This window comes from Pinus tabuliformis, chromosome 3_2 (genome assembly GCF_031772625.1).
Source record: "Pinus tabuliformis cultivar Carrire ecotype Pingquan chromosome 3_2, CPIR1, whole genome shotgun sequence".
Classification (NCBI taxonomy): domain Eukaryota; kingdom Viridiplantae; phylum Streptophyta; class Pinopsida; order Pinales; family Pinaceae; genus Pinus; species Pinus tabuliformis.
This window is the reverse complement of record NC_142302.1, coordinates 1,055,055,322-1,055,076,337: the sequence shown is the minus strand read 5'-3', so window position 1 is coordinate 1,055,076,337 and position 21,016 is coordinate 1,055,055,322. Positions and strand designations below refer to the sequence as shown.

The following is a 21,016-nucleotide window of genomic DNA, read 5'->3' as shown; positions in this document are numbered from 1 at the left end:
CCAAAAGGTTTTTTGTTCTTAGTTTTTAAAGATCCACAACCTGCCAGGTACTCTCTCTATCTCAACTCTAATATAGATCATGAAAAATACAGAACCGAAATACCGCATTTGTTGAGATTTTGTATATATTGATTTGGCTAAAATATCATGGATAATGCCAACAATAGGATTCGTTCCTAAAATGATTGCATCAAATCCTGATGAGGAGATATTCTATCCTATTTTGTTGTGATAGAATTTATTATTCAATTTCTTCTAAATTGTAAAGCCTGTAGAGGCAAATGTATATGCGGGGTGTGAGGAAGAGGAAATCTGTTGTTGAATAATTGATAAGACAATACCTCTATTTGGTGGATGTAGCCCAGATTGGTTGGGTGAACCACGTTAAATGCTATCTCATGTTTTATGCTGTGTGTGAATTTATACTGTTTTCTGCTATGATTGACTTTAACAATTGGTATCAGAGCAGAATTGATTCACTGTCTGTTGGAGAAATAATTGTTTGTTGCAGTTATTCAAGTCGACAGCGCTAGAGAATAAGTGTGGATACTGTAAAGGGAGCACAGAACGGAGGTGAAATGCTGTGGTTGATTCTGCGTTTGTAAGGGCTGGATAAGACTGCAGACACAGGTTTTGTCCACCCATTTGAAATTGATTTATCAGAAAGACTGCGGAAGTGTATTGCAGAAAACAAGCAGAGAACTAACAACGTTGTGAGCTAGAGGGCGTGGAGTATATGTATAATTTGAACGTGGAAAATTTCATGATATGAGTTTCGGTAAAAACATGATTAGTTGGATCGTGTCACAAAACCAGCGGTGAAACCACTGCTAAAAGACGCAAGACCAGAGCCATATTCATCTTCTTGAAGAGCCGGGTTTATGTTTGTAAAAATAATCGTGAGCTGGCGTTGAAGGTTCAAAAGCGCTGTGAGCTGGAAATAGGTATCATTTTTTAGTACGTGAATTGAAGGAACCATAGCGTGTGAATTGGAGGATTCATTGCGCGTGAGCTGGTGCAAATTTATGTGTAAACTAAGGTAAATAGCAAATTAAAATTGCTAGGAGAGCAGCTTGTTTGTTGTTTGAAATTTGTTAAGGATCCATAGAGAAGAAATTAAATTAAACTTGGAAAAAACTCAAAGTGCTTGATTTGAGATCGAAAAGTATAATGGGAGGAATAACTTCGAAATCTAGAAAGTCAAGATGCAAGATTTACTTGTGCAACAAGGCGTGGTGAAGGCACTTTTGGGAAAATCCAAACAACCTTTGACCATGATAGATGATGAATGGAGTGACATGATGATAGAGCAATAAGCGGCATACGATTATGTTTGACGGATGATGTTTTATTTAACATCGTGTTAGAGAAAATAGCCGCTAGTCTATGGATAAAGCTAGAAAAACTATACATGACTAAATCCTTAACAAATAGGATTCTTCTGAAAAGACAGTTGTATAGCTTGCACATGAAGGAAGGTACAACAATAACCGATCATTTGAATACTTTTAATACTCTCTTGGTGCAGTTAAATAGCATAGAAGAAAAATTTGATTCAGAAGATAAAGCTGTAACTTTATTAGGCTCGTTGTCTGAGTCATGGGATCATTTAGTTACTTCTATAAGTCTTAGTTCATTAGAAACTGTTAAAATTGGCAACCAGGGCAAAACTTCATGTGGGTCATCTTATTCATGGCTAATAATATTTTTATTAGATTCCTCTCGTCGAGAAGTGTAGGATTGATATAAATATCATCCAATTCCGATAACTATTCATGGAGATATGAATTTATTTTGATTATGGAATTATTATCAAGCCGACCTACAACTCATGTAGGCTCAGAAGCCCAACAGTCGCATCTATTCACCCACAAACGTTGTGTATAAACATAAGAGGAATTTTCCTCATTTGGACTCACTCATCTCATCACATCTCTCTCTCTCTATTGCGCAGATATGAGTCTCTTCTCTACTGTGTTGAAATGGGTCTCTCTCTCTCACACATGTGAAGCCGGAAGCTGTTGAATTTGAAGCTGCAACTGCAGAAGTAAAGATTGACTTGCGTGACCTAGAAGATATCCTCTTTGGAACTGCGCTGTAGGTTCATCTGAACCTCCTTTGAAAGCCACAACTTTTGGTGGTGGAATGAAGTCAATCCGGCGAATGGTTTGCAAGATATCGACTGCCCTAGTTTGAAGCCGGAAACTACTGAAACTGAAGCTGCAACTGCAGAAGTAAAGATTGACTTGCGTGGCCTAGAAGATCTCCTCATCTGAACTGTGTTGTAGGTTCATTTGAACCTCCTCTAGAAGCCGAAACTTTTGGTGGTGGAATGAAGTCAATCCGACTGTCGGTTTGTGAGATACGGTCTGCCCTAGTTTGATAATGAAGCCGCTACTGATCTAGGGTTTGCTACTACTGATATGAATCTGATTTATTGTACTATTTCTCTCTGCTGAATTATTGAAGATAAAATAAGATTTGATCAAAGGGTTTCCCCACACATTGTGGGGTTTGTCCCTGGCTAGCCGCCACATCTTGTGTCTCTTGTCTTGGCTTGTTTTCTGTCGATCGTTTAATGTTCTATCTGCACTTTACTTTATGTACATGTGATTGCTAATCGATGGAATATAATAAGAAAAAGAAGTAAATTGTTATAAGCATAGAACATACCATAACTTAACATGGTATCAGAGCTGAGGTGAAGACAAAGCCTGAGCAAGAGCAAGAGCAATCATTGAAGAGAAGATTGGCAAGGCTATCCTAAAAGAACTATGGGGTCCTCTTTCCTACCGAAGACAAGCTCCATGAGAAAGCTGACTATCATGGATGGAAGATGTCTATTGATCTAACCCTTGAAGATCAAGGAGTGCTGGACCATGTAAGAGGCAATATTGTTGAACCTTCATCAAATGCATCTACTTTTGCCTGGAGCAAATGGAAAAATGGAGAAGTCAAAACAAAGAAGATCATCCAGGACTCTATCGACAAGTGCTTGGTGGCCTACATCTCTGATCTAGACACCTCCAAGGAAATCTACGACAGACTGGTGAGTTTATTTAAACTTAATGATGCAAATCAAGTTTTGTTTCTTAGAAATAAGTTTAGGGAAATCAAGAAGGGTAAAGATGAAAGTATGCAAGCATACTTATTAAGAATCACCGAGATCAAGAACGATCTCCTATCTATTGGGGAAACCATTACTGACAGAGAAATGGCACTCACAACTCTTGGAGGATTACCATCTGAATGGTATGTGTTCAGGACTACTCTTCTGAACAATAATGTAATTCCTAGTTTCGAGGAATTAATGGCTAGATGCATTCAAGAACAAACAAGGGTAGAAGAGCAGGAAATGCCCTTGCCTAAAGGTCCTCCTGCTGCTTTTTCTTCTCATGCTAAGAAAAGAAATAATTCTGGGATTAAATCGAAAAGGAAGGCTGGATTTAAGGGTGGAAGAAAAGGACGATGTTTCATTTGCAATAAAGCAGGTCACTATGCAAGGGAATGCCCTGATAGAAAGGACTCTCACCGTGACGATGATCAAAATCCCTCTCATGGTAATCGAAGGAATGGAGAATTCAACAACAAAGGAAAAAGGAATGCGGGAAATCAAGGAAGAGGGCAACCATTCAAGAAGGCTAGAAATTCCAGGTATGAATCTAACACTGTTGACGATAAGAAGGCTGAATATTATCTACCAGCTTCTCTATCTACCTCCACTCCTTCGGACTCAATGGGAATTTGGCTCATTGATAGTGGTGCCTCAAGACTCTTCACTGGTTACAAAGAAGTACTCTATAATCTGGTAGAGAAAGAAACTAACCTGGAAATTGTCCTTGGAGATGACATGAAATACCCAGTGAAAGTTGTAGGCAATGTTTCTCTTAAATTGAATCAAGGTAATACGATTCACTTACAAGATGTATTATATGTACCTGACCTAAAAAAGAACCTAGTATCCATCTCGGCAACAGAAGACAAAGGCTACAAGGTAACCTTCAGCGATGGCAAGGTACGTATATGGAAAAATAATGTTAAATATGCCTTTACTCTTCGGTTTAGTGTTGATTCATTATATCAGGTCAATGGAAGTCTGCTAGGTGTCATGTCTTATGACACAGCTCTTCAGTCTGAACTTTGGAATTAGAGGTTTGCCCCCCTTCATTATAAAGCTACTCGGTGTAAGACAAATGGTGACAGGGATGCTTGAATTCTGAGTAGTGAAAGAAGGTGTATGTCCAGGATGTGCCGAAGGAAAGCTCAAAAGGGGACCATTCCCCTCAAGCCAAAGCAAGACCTCCGATATATTACAATTGGTTTACTTATGCATACTTGAGGTTGGCATTAAGAGGGAGACTACTACACCACATACTCCTGATCAGAATGGTGTGGTGGGAAGGAAGAACCACACGATGATGGAAGCTGTCCGGGCCATGTTACATGATCAAAGACTTCCAAAGTTTCTATGGGCTGAAGCTGCAAACACTGCCGTATATGTACAAAATCGATGCCCTCATCAAGCATTGGGTTCCAAGACTCCTGAAGAAAAATTCACCCGTAAGAAACCTGATGTTTCTCATTTTAAAATTTTTGGAAGCCCTGTATACTTTCATGTGCCGAAAGAGAAAATAAATAAATTGGGAGCATCTGGAAAGAAGGGAATTTTCGTGGGCTATGGTGAAAATACTAAAGGCTATAGAATCTATGTAGCCGGTCAAAGGGAAGTCATAATTAGTCATGATGTCACCTTTGACGAAGATATGGCTCTCAGCAAGGTGATCAATCTTCCGACTTTGAGGAGCTCTCAAGACGCTGACACCAGGGAACCGAAAGAAAAGGATGATGAATTAATGCTCAATGTAGAAGAACCCATGGATCCGATTGATCCTCCTCCATATGAGCCTTCCTCTTCTAGGAAGAGGCCTTCATGGCTTAAGGGGTTACTTGATGATGCTGAAGGACATGCTGCACCCCGAGGAACCTTTCGTGAAAGTAAGAAACCTAATAGGTATCAAGGATACCTGACCATCATGAGCACGATCATACAAAACGAGCCTTTGTCATTCTCAGATGCCATCAAGCATAAATTATGGAAGGATGCTATGACCGAATAATATGAGTCTATCATAAAGAATGACGTTTGGGAAGTAGGTCCCAGACCCCAGGACAAGACTGTTGTTACTTCCAAATGGCTTTACAAGATAAAGCATGCAGCAGATGGAAGCACGAAAAAATATAACGCTCGTTTTGTTCCTCGAGGTTTCTGCCAAAAGGAAGGTATAGACTATGATGAGATATTTTCACTGGTTTCCAGATATACGACCATCCGCTCGATCATAGCCCTTGCCGCTTCACAAGGATGGAACCTACATCAGATGGATTTCAAGACTGCGTTCTTGCACGACTCAATCAAAGAAGAGGTCTACGTGGAGGAACCCTAAGGATTTGAGATTTATGATCGAAAATCTCATGTATGCAGGTTGAAGAAATCTCTCTATGGGCTGAAGCAAGCACCCCGAGCATGGTATGAGAGGATCGATAGCTACTTGATGAAGCTGGGATTCACTAGGAGTGAAGCCGATCCTAACCTTTACTTTAAGGTTGAAGATGAAAAGCCTCTCATGCTGGTGTTGTATGTGGATGACCTCTTTCTAACAGGTGCAGACCCTCTCATTCACAAATGTAAGAGGGAGCTGGCTTTTGAATTTGAAATGAAGGACCTAGGACTGATCCACTACTTCCTAGGACTTGAAGTGTGGCAGAAGCCAGGAGAAACTTTCCTATCTCAAGGAAAATATGTGGTGAAGATATTGGAAAGATTCGGTATGATGGACTGCAAGCCTGTGACTACCTCGAGGATCTTAACTTTTAGAAGTTATATGGTAGTGATGTCGGACCAGACTTGGGAAATGCCTCTGAGTTTCAAAAACTCATTCGCATTGATGTTCTTGGTGAACCTCCGTCTGAACATATGTTTTGCAGTTAGCATTGTGAGCTCATATTTGGTTGAGCCTCACTGGATTGATGCCAGGAATCTTCTGAGATGTCTTCAGGACACAATCTCTCATGGATTAAGATACACTGTCGGAGATGTGAGACTACCTGGATACACAGATGCTGACTGGGCAAGCAATGTGGAGGACCGTAAGAGCACTTCCGGGTGTTGTTTCTCCTTGGGATCTGCTTTGATATCCTGGATGAGCAGGAAGCAGAAGTCGGTGGCTTTGAGCACCGCCGAAGCAGGATATATTGTTGCTAGCATAACCTCGTGTGAGGCAGTCTGGATGCGAAAGCTCTTCAGTGAGCTGTTTGGATTTACATTAGATACCACTGTGATTCTCTGTGACAACCAGAGGTGGGATTCGATTATTGAGGAATCTCGTATTCGTCAATTGCTCCAGCAGATAGACATCATCTGGAACATGGTAAGTCGATGAGCAAGGAAGCTCCATCACATTAAAGATGATGTACATGTTGATACACCTTGTCAAAGCCCCGAGGAAAGATCTAATCTGTGATTTTCCCAAACGACTTGGAGTCGGCAAGAAGCCCTTGTACAAGGGTCCTGGATGTTGCATACATTGAGCTCTGGGAGCTCTGAGGGCTTGCGGTTCCTACTGGAGCAACATATGACCACAGGGTGACTCACCCTCCCCTGGTGGTGCACTCTGGAACAAGAGGATTCACTCTCTTGTGGGACAAGATGATTCGCTCTCTTGTGGAACAGGATGATTCGCTCTCCTGTGTAGCAGGATTAATGTGTTCTCCTGTGAGGCCTGGATTGATGTGTTCTCCATGGCAGCCTGGATTGATGTGTTCTCCATGGCAATTGTAGCAGGATTGATGTGTTCTCCTGTGAGGCCTGGATTGATGTGTTCTCCATGGCAATTGTAGCAGGATTGATGTGTTCTCCTGTGAGGACAAGATTGATTAGTTCTCCTGTCGAAGCATCCTACCCATGCAGTCTGGGACTCATGGGAAGTACCTCTCATCTGATCAATGAGCAGGGAAATGAAGTTAGGGACCATAGTAGTACCGATGGACGCATTGTTGTAACTATCGTACTCCCTACGCTAGGATGACCTCCATTGATCTGGGATCAATGATACTGGTCTGGGACCAGTGGTAGGAGTTGTACCATACTATGACGTTGACTTCGGGTCGGTTGAGACTGGTCTGGGATCAGTGGTACATACTCTGAGACTGACCTTGAGTCAGTGGAGGATGATATTGGTCTGGGACCATTGGAGTTGTACTCACTATGACGCTGACTTTGGGTTGGTTGAGACTGGTCTGGGACCAGTGGTACACACTCTGAGACTGACTTTGAGTCAATATGATACATCCTCGATCCTTTCTTCTTCTTCATAATTCGGACAAAAGCAGAGTAGAACAGAACAATGCAAGAGCAGAGCAGAACATAACAAAACAGTACAGATTAGTGCAGGGTAGAACAAGACAAAGCAGAACAGGAAAAATAGAGCAGAGCAGGGCAAGGGTCAGGCTGTACAAGGCAGTGCATTTGATGGATGAATAGTAACGACCGATAGACAGATTGCAGATGAAGTTCTCCATGGTTGAGAGGGAGTGTTAAAATTGGAAACCAGGGCAAAACTTCATGTGGGTCATCTTATTCATGGCTAATAATATTTTTATTAGATTCCTCTCGTCGAGAGGTGTAGGATTGATATAAATATCATCCAATTCCGATAACTATTCATGGAGATATGAATTTATTTTGATTATGGAATTATTATCAAGTCGACCTACAACTCATGTAGGCTCAGAAGCCCAACAGTCACATCTATTCACCCACCAACGTTGTGTATAAATATAAGAGGACTTTTCCTCATTTGGACTCACTCATCTCATCACATCTCTCTCTCTCTACTGCGCAGATATGAGTCTCTTCTCTACTGCGCTGAAATGGGTCTCTCTCTCTCACACATGTGAAGCCGGAAGCTGTTGAATTTGAAGCTGCAACTGCAGAAGTAAAGATTGACTTGCGTGGCCTAGAATATCTCCTCTTCGGAACTGCGCTGTAGGTTCATCTGAACCTCCTTTGAAAGCCGCAACTTTTGGTGGTGGAATGAAGTCAATCCGACGAACGGTTTGCAAGATATCGACTGCCCTAGTTTGAAGCCAGAAACTGCTGAAACTGAAGCTGCAATTGCAGAAGTAAATATTGAATTACGTGGCCTAGAAGATCTCCTCATCTGAACTGCGTTGTAGGTTTATCTGAACCTCCTCTGGAAGCCAAAACTTTTGGTGGTGGAATGAAGTCAATCCGATTGTCAGTTTGTGAGGTATGGTCTGCCCTAGTTTGATAATGAAGTCGCTACTGATCTAGGGTTTGCTACTGCTGATATGAATCAGATTGATTGTACTATTTCTCTCTGTTGAATTATTGAAGATAAAAGAAGATTTGATCAAAGGGTTTCCCCACACATTGTGGGGTTTGTCCGTGGCTAGCCGCCACATCTTGTGTCTCTTGTCTTGGCTTGTTTTCTGTCGATCATTTAATGTTCTATCTGCACTTTACTTTATGTACATGTGATTGCTAATCGGTGGAATATAATAAGAAAAAGAAGTAAACTATTATAAGCATAGAACATACCATAACTTAACAGAAACCCTTGAGTTTGATGATGTTTTTGGAGTTATGCTGTCTAAAGACACCAGAAAAAGGTCAAATTTAGAAACCTCTACATCAGAAGTAATGACGGTTAGAAGTCGATCTAAAGAAAGATGCCACAGTCTGCGAAACAACTCTCAGTCAAAATCAAAAGGGAAGAAGAGTAAGCTAAAATTCCGGTTATGAGTTAAATTGGGACATTTGAAGAAGGACCGTTGGAAGAGACAGAAAACATCCAAAGGATACTCTTCAACAAAAAATAAAGAAGCAAACACGACAGAAACAGGTTCAGCATCTAGTTCAGGTATAAGTGATGAAGTTTTATCAGTTAATTTGTTAAAGCATGATCAACATTGGTTGTTAGATTCTAGTGCGTCCAATCACATGTGCATTCATAAAGAGTGGTTTCAAACTTATAAATCAATTAATGATGGAGTGGTTTACATGGGAAATGATGTCTCATGTAATGCTGTGGGAATTGGAAGCATCCAAATTAAAATGTTTGATGGGGCAATTAAAATCTTAACTGATGTAAGACATGTGCCTAAACATAGAAAAAATCTCATTTCTCTAGGAGTGCTAGACACAAAGGATGTAAAACATTTATTCAAGGTGGGGTAATGAAAATTTATAAAGGAATCCTACTAGTAATGAAAGGAAAGAAAGTTGGAAATATTTTTCAGTTAGAAGGAAGAACAGAGTCAGATCATGCTTCAATTGTATCTGAAAACTACAGTGATTCTATTCGAGTATGGCATCAACGGTTGGGCCATATGTGCGAAAGAGGATTAAATTTTTTATCTAATCGTAAGTTACTTCCTAGTTTAAAGTCTTTTAAGTTAGATTTCTGTAAACATTGTATATATGGGAAACAAAGCAAGCATAAATTTAATTCTGGAAAACATACTAGTAATGGAATCCTTGATTATATCCATTCTGATGTTTGGGGTCCATCTCCTACAACCTCATATGGAGGATCATCATATTTTTTATCTTTTATAGATGATTTCTCTAGGAAAGTATGGGTCTACATGTTGAAAAGAAAGTCTGATGTATTCACAATTTTCAAGCAGTTTAGAACATTAGTAGAAAATATCATTGGAAGAACCATTAAATGTTTAGGAACTAAAAATGGTGGTGAGTTTACATCAAAGGAATTTGATAATTATTGCATGGAAGTTGGGATCAAAAGACATAGAACTACTGCTTATACTCCTCAGCAAAACGGAGTTGCTGAACACATGAATACGACTCTCTTAGAAAGAGCAAGAAGTATGCTAAGTAATGCCAATTTGCAGAAGGAATTATGGACAAAAGCAGTATCTACAGCTTGTTATTTGATAAATCGATCACCATCAACTGCAATAGGATGCAAAATTCCTCAAGAGGTATGGAAAGGTCATCCTTGTGATTATTCTAAACTGAAAGTTTTTGGTTGTGATGCATATGCTCTAATTCCAAAACATCGGCGTTCTAAATTAGATCCTAAATCAAAAAGATATATCTTTATTGGATATGGTGTTGGGATTAAGGGATACAGGTTGTGGGATCCTAATACTCATAAGATCATCATTAACAGAGATGTTAAATTCAATGAATGTTCACGCTATAATCTAGATGTAGATATTAAATTGAAACAAGAAAATGTACCTAAGTTTCAACATATTCAGTTTGAAACCAGTTCAAACACTGATGATAGTAAAGAAGAACGAGTTTCGGATGAAGATTATGAAGAAGTTCCTACAGATAATAATCAACAAATTGTGGAAGATCTAGAAACATCTTTAAGAAGGTCCACGAGAATCAGATATCATCCTAAAAGGTATGATGATTATGTTACTTCAGTTGCTTTAACCGCTAATGATGATGAACCTTTATGCTATCAGGAAGCTGTAGAAGGTTCTAACAGTGATAAGTGGAAAGAAGCTATGAAGGAAGAAATGAAGGCATTAGACAAGAATGCCACATGGGACCTCGTAGAACTTCCCAATGACAGAAAAACTGTAGGATGTAAATGGGTTTACAAATTGAAAAGGGGTGTTGATGATAAAGAAGACAGGTACAAAGCGAGGCTGGTTGCGAAAGGTTTTTCTCAGAAAGCAGGAATTGACTTTCATGAGATATTTTCACCAGTTGTTAAAATTGTTTCAATTTGGATTGTCTTAGGATTATTTGCTTTACTTGATTTAGAATTACAACAACTAGATGTTAAGACTGCATTCTTACATGGAGATTTAGATGAAGAGATTTATATGGAACAACCTGAAGGGTTTGTTCAAAATCACAACAAGAAATTTGTCTACAGGCTCAAGAAATCATTGTATGGTCTAAAGCAGTCGCCGAGACAATGGTACAAGAAATTTGATTCTTTCATGATGAGCCAAAATTATATAAGAAGTGAATATGATCATTGTGTTTACTTTAAGAAATTAAGTAATGACATGTTCATTATCTTAGTATTATATGTTGACGATATGATTTTAGCAAGCAAAAGCATAAGTGATATCAACAAGTTAAAGGCTCAGATGGCTAGGACGTTTGATATGAAAGATCTAGGAGTAGCAAGACAGATTTTGGGCATGGAGATTTTCAGAGACAGGAGCAATGGTAAGCTGTGGTTATCACAAAAGTAATATTGAGAAAATACTCTTAAGGTTTGGTATGAACAATGTGAAGCCAGTTTCAGTCCCTTTAGCTTCCCATTTTAAGCTTTCTTCAAGTTTATGTCCTAACACAAATGAAGAAAAGGAATATATGTCTCGAATTCCATATGCCAATGTAGTAGGTTGTTTGATGTATGCAATGGTTAGTACACGGCCAGATATTTCACATGCAGTTGGGGTTGTCAGCAGGTATATGGAAAATCCAGGGAAATAACATTGGTTAGAAGTGAAATGGGTGCTTTGGTATTCGAGAGGCACAAGTGATTATTGTATCACTTATAACAGAAGTAGTGCATTTGTTTGCGAATATGTTGATTCCGATTTTGCAGGTGATTTGGATAAGAGAAGGTCAATGTCAGGATATGTCTTTAGTCTTGCAGGTGGAGCTATTAGCTGGATGTCAAAGCTACAAAACCTTGTTTCTTTCTCCACTACAGAAGCAGAATACATAGCTGCTTCACATGCTTGCAAAGAAGCGGTTTGGTTGAAAGGATTGTTTGGTGAGTTTGGTAGGTTACAAGATAACATCAAGCTATTTTGTGATAGTTAAAGTGCAATTCACTTGGCTAAAAATCCAGCTTATCATAGTAAATCAAAGCATATACCTATAAAGGACCATTTTGTAAGACAGGTTATCACTGAACGGGGAGTCTCTCTTGAAAAAGTGCATACAAAGGAAAACTGTGTAGACATGTTCATGAAACCAGTTTTATTAGAGAAGCTACGATGGTGCCTAGATTCTCTTGGCTTGCAAAGAAAATGAAAAGAATAAACATGAACGAGGTATCAGGCTAATTGTTGTCAAGGTGGAGATTGTTGAGATTTTGTATATATTAATTTGGCTAAAATCTCATGGATAATGCCAACAATAGGATTTGTTCCTAAACTGATTGCATCAAATCCTAATGAGGAGATATTCTATCCTATTTTGTTGTAATATAATTTATTATTCAGTTTCTTCTATACATCTATAAATTGTAAAGTCTGTAGAGGCAAATGTATATGTGAGGTGTGAGGAAGAGGAAATTTGTTGTTGTAATCTCTTGTTGAATAATTGATAAGACGATACCTCTGTTTGGTGGACATAGCCCAGATTGGTTAGGTGAACCACGTTAAATGTTTTCTCGTGTTTTATGCTGTGAGTGAATTTATACTGTTTTCCATTGTGATTGACTTTAACAACATTGGTGTTATAACAATTACCACTAAAATCTTATGGTTACCGATATGGTAGTTGCAACCATTCAGAACCCTAACTGATTCTTGATGGCCATTGTTCAGAGTATGTTAAACATATTAAAATTTCATATTCTCATAAATGCCAAATGTGAATACACAGGTTCTAGGGATATTGCATTCTCCCTACCCATTGTAGCAAAAAAACAATCCGCTTTTTTACTTAGTTCCTAATAAAGAATGGGACCCTTTTTAGTTTACATAGTTTTTTTTTTCAAATAACAATATTTTTCTTTTATTTAATAAAAGACAAAGGGGAAATTATTTATAAGTGCTTTTGAATAATGTTTTACCTTTTTCAAAAGAAATATCATCAAAGATGAATTTTTAAAACATTGAAAAATGACAGAGTTCTGATGGGTCCACTCCTCGAAGTTCACTTTATATTGAAAGTCATTCATTATCGATGCCTCTTCATTTCGTAAGTTTATTAATAAAATTTTATGAAAAGCTGATCTCCAAACCCTGACCTTCGGATACATTTCTTTAATATTTAAAAACTTCGGATTTCGAAACTTTCAATATTGTAAATGAGATTAAGTTTCACTTCCAAAAATGTAATCCCCGAATTCTTTATGATTAAAATATGCCATTTCGGAATTTCCCATTTTGGAACAACATTTTTATTACACTTCTGAAAAACGCACACTTCCAAAAATTCCTCATGTTTCGGTGATACTCATATAATAACTTATTTTATCGGAACCTTTTTTAAATAACATAGGAAACGTTTTACCTCCAAAATCATGACACTCGATTTGAATATTCTATTTCAGGTAATATCATTTTGGGATTTCACATCTCGGAAACGTTACTTTATAATTCTTACGAAAACAAATCCTCTCAATAAAAATTTTGTATTCCATATATAATACTCATCAAAACACTTATTAGTCCCTGCCATTTGGCATTCGGCAGGGACTATAGTAATCGTTCGCGACGGATATAGCATTAGTTCTTAGTCGCTGCGCCGTGTTATTGGGTGATTATCATAATGTTTGCAAATTCCCTGTGCGGGGATGTGCTGCGATAACCTAAGTTTCATTTCCACCTGAGGCTTTGCCATCTTATTTGGCCTCTTCCCGAGGCGGAAGAGGCTCCAGCATAGCTTAAATTTCTTTTACGCCCGGTGCATTATCGCTAACCGTCAACGGTCTCGTTTTAATGTTAACATTAATTCGATTCGTATTATCTGCAGGGGTATGCTAAGGTTTGGTAAGGTTTGTGCATGTATGCTGTTGTTGAGGTGCCAATGGTTGAAGTTGGCAGCTGGTGCATGCCATGGTTCAACAGCTGTTAGTATAAGGTGGTTCCGAGGTACTAGGTGCTGTTTCCTCGGCCCTTGTTTATGGTGACTCGAATGCAACAAATAAACTGCAAGCTGCGCAAAAATTTCCCGCAGGGAAGGCAATGGCAGCCCTGTTCTGATACCCACAAGCTGCATCTAGATATGTACCTGGCTCAGATGCTGCTGATCAAACTTTCACTGCCCGTAGTTGCCTAGCTTCGTTATTAAGCCCACGAATGCGATGTGAGCAAAGCAAACAGTAATTATTCAGGGTTTAGGACCGGTTCTGCTAGCCGCCCTTCCTCCAAGACTTGAATCAGGAATCTCTTTTCTGTACTATGCTGCCTTTGGCCCTGCGCCTGGTCTTTCTTCTTTATTGCCTTGGGCTTTCACCGCATATGGGATCGATCCCTTCCACCATTCCTCCAACAGATGCAGATGAATTAGCTGCCGTTATTCTTTCAACATTTGCAGAGCTAACCCCTGAAGTGACTTCAGTCCCGTGTTGGAGCTAACTGCTGCTTCTTCTATAGCAAGTGCCGAGCAGGAATCACTGCTTATTCGACCGGTCACCCTGTCCAGTTCAAGCCATCGTCGGTGTCTTCGTGGGTTAACAACGCTGTCGCGTCGCTGTCGAAGATAATCAAAGAATACTCCTCGTATCCTCAGTTACTTGCTGTCTGGCTAATGATTCCTCTGCGGCAACATCTTCATCATCAGAACTACTTTCAGGTGACGGTGGAACAGATCCTGTACATGTACAACAACCACCGCCTGCAGAAATGAAATCTTCTTAGTGAAGCACATTGATGGGTGTATTTTTTCCAGAAACTACAATCACATCACGGCCGCATAGCCCTCATCGATTCTGCCATAGGAGAAACCATCACCTTCCCTCCATGGCCAAGAGATTCGCATCCTAATTTCTTCTTCTTCTAACTTAGGGTCCCAAAATAGCCAAAATTGCACCTCCACTCTGCACAACCTCATCATGGTATGGAATCCCGCCGACGCCCCTTCTGTGAAAATCGAACTAGTGCTGCTTGTGGGTCTCTGTATTATTTCAGCAGTATTGGCAGCGGCATTTCGCAAGAGCTTTGTGGTAGATTTATTAGGTGGCATTACATTACATTGCAGGGTCTTCCTGCTCGGGTTTCAGGTTTCAATATCCCTGATCACAGATGTTAGCCTGATTACAGATGTTACACTAGTTTCAATCTTGTTGCTCGGGTTTCAGGTTTCAATCTCCCTGATCACAGCTGTTAACCTGATGCGACCTTAGGTGGCCTGCTGTAGAGCTTGCATGTGTTATGCTAGGGAGAGAGGTGTTAGGCACATGGCCGTCATGTAGGGCCCACAAGGTGGATAAAAGTTTCAACTTTCATTTTTATTTTTATTGACATTGATTGATTTTCTTATTTTTATTTAAATTTGAAATTTCATGTTGCATTGTCGTTTCTTAGTTGAGAGCTGGTACAGTTGAGAGCTTACTACGGTTTTGCCGCATTGATTCACTCTTCGCCACTGTCAACGGATACGACTTAACGACCCTCTTCCGTCGCCCTTACTTGGGAACTGAAGGAAATTTGCATAGATTTGGATATTTGCAGTGAATGCTCTTTAGTTTTTAAGGTTCCCTTCTTCAAAGTAGCAAAAGAGGAAATTTTACTGTGATTTAGATGTTTTATCTCGTTGCAAAGTACAGGAAGTGAAAGAACATTCTTTTCTTTTCCTTTTTCTTTTGTGGCTATCTCGTATGTGAGATTTATCTATTGGTTTCTAAACCTATTGTTACATTTCTACAGGAAAAAAGGCTTCTGAATAACATTCGCCAATATCAAACTTCATTGCAGAAATACATGGCACTGATGGACCTCGAGGTATTTCTATTGAAATATCCAAACTTTTATCGAAACCCGAGTATGGTCTGAGCATTTTTCTATTTCTCCTTTAAATGGTTTGAGCATTTTTCTGTTCTCCCTCCAATATCGTCAGTAGTTTTGGTGTCAGTCCCTTGTGGGCCATCTTTGGCATGTGGTTATTATCTATGTTAATATGAAAACTATCTGTCTACTGCAGTAGCATATATATTTATTATTACCAGCTTCTTAGCTGGTTGATACTACTGGAAGGAAATTGCATAAAATATGTTTGACAGTATAGTTTACTGGGTTACACAATTTCTCTTGGCAGGAGCGGAATGAAAGGTTGTTTTATAAACTCTTGGTGGATAATGTGGAAGAGTTACTTCCCATTGTTTACACTCCAACTGTTGGCGAATCCTGTCAAAAATATGGGTCAATCTTCAGGCGTTCACAGGGTCTTTACATTAGCTTGAAAGAGAAGTATATACATTATATATAATTTTTGTTTTTCTTTTCAATTGTCTAGATTCCAATTCTTTTTTGTTAGGTTCATCCTTTAAATTTGTTTCACTGCGTTAAAACTTGCGAGGGTATGGTTTTTGCAGAGGTAAGATCCTAGAAATTTTGAAGAACTGGAGTGAAAGGAGTGTTAATGTTATAGTTGTCACTGATGGTGAACGCATTCTGGGACTTGGGGATCTTGGATGTCAGGTAAATTTCACAATTACTTAGCTTTTGTTTGCCTGCTATCCATGGGTTTCCTCTGCCTTTCCCCCTTTGCCTCTGGTTTTATTATTTAACAACACAAATTTCCCTTTATCTATTCTGAACTTGTCACTTTTGTTGGCATGTTATACAAGTTGAAATCTGTTATTTGTTTCATACATGTTACCAGGGGATCTAACATAATGTCTCCCTTCCCCTTTTTTTCCCTCATTTTCTTCTTTCATCCTTTTATTGAGATACATTTGGAAAGAAGACAATTAATATACAATGAATGAAAATAAAAACTATTATGTGTGTGCATTTAGTGTTGTCAATTAGGTTAGGGTCCTCTATCTGTATCATCAACACATTTGCGGTAGTTTTTGTTACAAAGTAAATGCTATTATGCTGGTGTGCATTGAATCCTTGTTACCAGAGTACTCCTTCCATGTTTGTCTTAGTTTGTTTTTTACTGTGAGCTTTTGTTCTTTTTATCTGCATATCTATGAAGGGATACAGGTAAAAGGAAACTTAGATTCCAATTCTTTTTTGTTAGGTTCATTCTTTAAATTTGTTTCACTGCGTTAAAACTTGCGAGGGTATGGTTTTTGCAGAGGTAAGATCCTAGAAATTTTGAAGAACTGGAGTGAAATGAGTGTTAATGTTATAGTTGTCACTGATGGTGAACACATTCTGGGACTTGGCGATCTTGGATGTTAGGTAAATTTCACAATTACTTAGCTTTTGTTTGCCTGCTATCCATGGGTTTCCTCTGCCTTTCCCCCTTTGCCTCTGGTTTTATTATTTAAAAACACAAATTTCCCTTTATCTATTCTGAACTTGTCACTTTTGTTGGCATGTTATACAAGTTGAAATCTGTTATTTGTTTCATACATGTTACCAGGGGATCTAACATAATGTCTCCCTTCCCCTTTTTTTCCCTCATTTTCTTCTCTCATCCTTTTATTGAGATACATTTGGAAAGAAGACAATTAATATACAATGAATGAAAATAAAAACTATTATGTGTGTGCATTTAGTATTGTCAATTAGGTTAGGGTCCTCTATCTGTATCATCAACACATTTGCGGTAGTTTTTGTTACAAATTAAATGCTGTTATGCCGGTGTGCATTGAATCCTTGTTACCAGAGTACTCCTTCCATGTTTGTCTTAGTTTGTTTTTTACTGTGAGCTTTTGTTCTTTTTATCTGCATATCTATGAAGGGATACAGGTAAAAGGAAACTTAATAACCAGAAACTGGAACCTGTGTGCATTTAGTTCATGTCATTTTAACTTAGGGTGTATTCTTAGTTTGTATCTTTCCACATTTTCTGCCTGTCTGATGTTTCTATTATAACTTATCTTTACTCAATAAATGCCTGTTATTTTAACTAGGGTGTTCACATTTCCTTGTATCTTTGCCCCTTGTTTGTATTATCCATTTGACACATGTTTTCATTACTGACAGGGTATGGGCATACCTGTAGGGAAATTATCTCTATACACTGCACTTGGTGGAGTTCGTCCTTCATCGGTATGCAACACAATAACCTATAGTTTATTGTTTAAACATATGCTAATTTCAGCAAAGTTACAGAAACATTTACCTGTGCATTCAGCTAAACTGGTAAATTGATTCTTTCTGTTGTATAGCTTAGTCTGCTAAGCACCTTGTACATAGTACATTTTAGAGCCCCTTCATTTCTATTCCATGATGAATGCATGTAACCGACAGAAAAGGATTTTTAACCCACTATTGCATGTCTCGCCTTGTAGTCAGTCAATTATTTTGTATTTTTATTCTCTTAACTACTCTACTGGTATGTGGACAGTGTCTTCCAATAACAATTGATGTTGGGACCAACAATGAAAATCTCTTAAATGATGAATTTTATATTGGTCTCCGACAAAAGCGCACTACTGGCCAGGTTTCCTTCTATTTGAATGAACTAGTAAATGCTTCCTTTATTTTCTTCAGTTCTCAGGGACAAAATATCTTGTGGCTGATGATATGTTTTTATGCTTTGTAGGAATATTATGACTTCCTTCATGAGTTCATGTGTGCAGTGAAACAAGATTATGGAGAGAAAGTTCTTATCCAGGTTAGTTGCTAAACACTTGTTTCTTTTGTCAAGATAATTGATTTTCATATCATTTTGCATGAACATATTTACTTTGTATGCCAGCTACCTTAGCATTTTGTTGGTACTTTGATAAGATATGCATGGGATCTTTGCTGCTTGCTGCCTGTTTCTACCTATCACCTATAAGGAATCCATAATCATAATGTATCATAAGTAATGAATGTCCCAAAGGTGCACACAATCACTTCGTGTTCTATATTCATTTTCATTGTTCAACTTGCAGCTTTCAGTGTTATGCCTGTTACATTACCAAAAGTCAGCGTTTGACATTTGCAGTAAATGACGCGTTTGACATTTGCAGTAAATGACAGCAATGTCTCAAAAGAGATTACATGTTATGTTTCCCTGAAGCAGATTGCTATTCAGCTCATTGACCAATTTATGCAGCTATCAATATTCAATTGTATTACTACTACATTGTCTTCATTTAGGCTTGTAGTACACGACCACTGTTGAAAGATCAAGAACTTTCCACATCTGTCAGCCTCAGGACAAGTTTTGGTGTTTATATGTTGAAGTGGGACTATATAGCAGATATTTCATATGGCATTGACAGTTTCGGTGACAGTTTTGGGGATTGGGATGAAAGGAACAGGGATTTGAAATAATTTGAAGAGCTTGTAAGCTTCACCTGTTATTCATTGTCATATCAGTAAGCTTAGATTGCTATTATGGTTCCACATTCAGTGTTGACGGGTATTATATTCACCTAGACTGAAACTGGTATGTCGACTAAGATTTTGTGGTGCACAACAAAATTTTTGCTTTCTTATACTATATCCTCATCATCGTAGTGTAGAGACGGCTGATTTATGACTAGGATGCCTAAACAGGCCGTGACTTGAAATATGTTTGATTTTTTTACATGATATGGTATCAAAATGGCTAACAATAACCTAATCGTCTCTTTTTCTTGTCTTTAGTATCTAGTCCTATTTGCTTAGTCAATCCAGAAGTTTGATATAAAATGAGCGGTGGAAACACTTTCATATACAGAAGGATGTTTTGTATAATGTTCAAGAAAGCCTATAGGACACATAACATTTAGGCGCTAAGCCTTACCAACTCTAAATCAATTTGTTGAAGATCCATTTCACAATACTGTCGAGTATCCATGAGTCACATGCCTCGGCAAGTACGACTCAATTGTATGGTAACAATGTCTCAGACAGTTGTGGCATATTTTTGCCTTACTGTCTTCTATTACAACAACATATTTAATCTACCGCCCATTGATGTTCCAGATTCAATGCAACAAGCTTCTTGGAGAGACTGAGAGACAAGCGAGTCATGCTAGTGGGGGACTCGATGAATAGGAACCAGTTTGAGTCCATGCTTTGCATTCTTCGGCAAGGTCTATCTAATAAGAGCAGGATGTGTTAGACTCATGGCTATCGCATCACGAAAGGCAGAGGATACTACGTTTTCAAATTAGTCCCTGCTTACCAGACTTCATCAGACATAGTCACAGCGCCAACAGCACCAACTCCATAGCGCCAACAGCACCAACTCCAGCAGACGTACGTCCAATGGCCCTTTTCATAGCTTACATAGCCACATTACCTTTTCGAAAGTGTTTTAATGAAGCTAACTAAGCTTAACCTATGTAAGGTTGAGAATAGCAGCATGCTTCTTCCTAACTGTCAGTTTACCGATCAATTGCAGATGCATACGCCAACTTTTGAATTTTGTTCCACTACACTATATGCAGGTACAGAGCCCAGTAGTGTAGATGCATCAAGCTAAGAATGGGTATCTTGCAAAAAAGCTTATTGGAGCCCAGCTCAACACAAGTTGCATCAGGAGACAACAGTACTGAACATAAAGGTATGCCCTTGATACAAACAACTCAACACAGGTTGCATCAGGACACAACAGTACTGAACATAAAGGGGAGTGCAAACGCTGTGATCAAGGTTGAGAATAACAGCATGCTTCTTCCTAACTGTCATTTTACCAATCAATTGTAGATGCATACGCCAACTTTTGAATTTTGTAATCTGTATTTAACTTGGTCCAGGCTTTACTTGTTTTGTCTTCCTGGCTGGCTGAGAGCCATGTACCTTTACTTAGGCTTCGGAGGGACTCACTATACAGGATTGGCATAACTAGTAGATCTTTAGCCCTAGACCTTAAATGTTAACTTCATGCAGGGACTCGCTGCCTCGCAGCTTCCCTTGTTTCAGTGTTATTTTGAGATTTCTCTTTATAACCCTTTGTATTTCGGGAGCTTCTCATTTCTAAGAATCGAAATACCGTAACTCCATTATAAATAACTCTTGATATTTCACCCCCGAAATCCTAGGTGGCACCCTTCACATGGTTTCCCATGATATTATATTTAGAGTGATTTGAATACGGATCGAAACTATAAATTGTTTACATTTAATTCACTTAGATAGTATTAATTAGTTTCAAAAAACGATTTATTATTCTACATATTATTGTTGCTAGCTCTAATTTGTTGATAATAAT

General features: G+C 38.6%; 1 protein-coding gene across 1 annotated transcript; it reads left to right on the top strand.

Moving 5' to 3' along the window:
- The first annotated feature begins 14,816 nt into the window (after positions 1-14,816).
- On the top strand, positions 14,817-18,824 carry LOC149184234 (NADP-dependent malic enzyme 2-like). The gene is made up of 9 exons (XM_089415275.1): positions 14,817-14,977; positions 15,108-15,186; positions 15,631-15,705; positions 16,019-16,170; positions 16,296-16,401; positions 17,866-17,931; positions 18,230-18,325; positions 18,428-18,499; positions 18,765-18,824. The coding sequence occupies exons 1-9, from the start codon at positions 14,817-14,819 to the stop codon at positions 18,822-18,824; spliced, it is 867 nt and encodes a 288-aa protein (XP_089271401.1).
- The last annotated feature ends 2,192 nt before the right edge of the window (positions 18,825-21,016 follow it).

Bases quoted from the DNA above. Each gene is read 5' to 3' on its own strand.
- LOC149184234 (XM_089415275.1), top strand. From the start codon at position 14,817: ATGGTATGGAATCCCGCCGACGCCCCTTCTGTGAAAATCGAACTAGTG. The intron at 15,187-15,630 runs GTGGATAAAAGT...ACATTTCTACAG, and splicing joins CGTCATGTAGGGCCCACAAG to GAAAAAAGGCTTCTGAATAA. The intron at 15,706-16,018 runs GTATTTCTATTG...TTCTCTTGGCAG, and splicing joins TGGCACTGATGGACCTCGAG to GAGCGGAATGAAAGGTTGTT.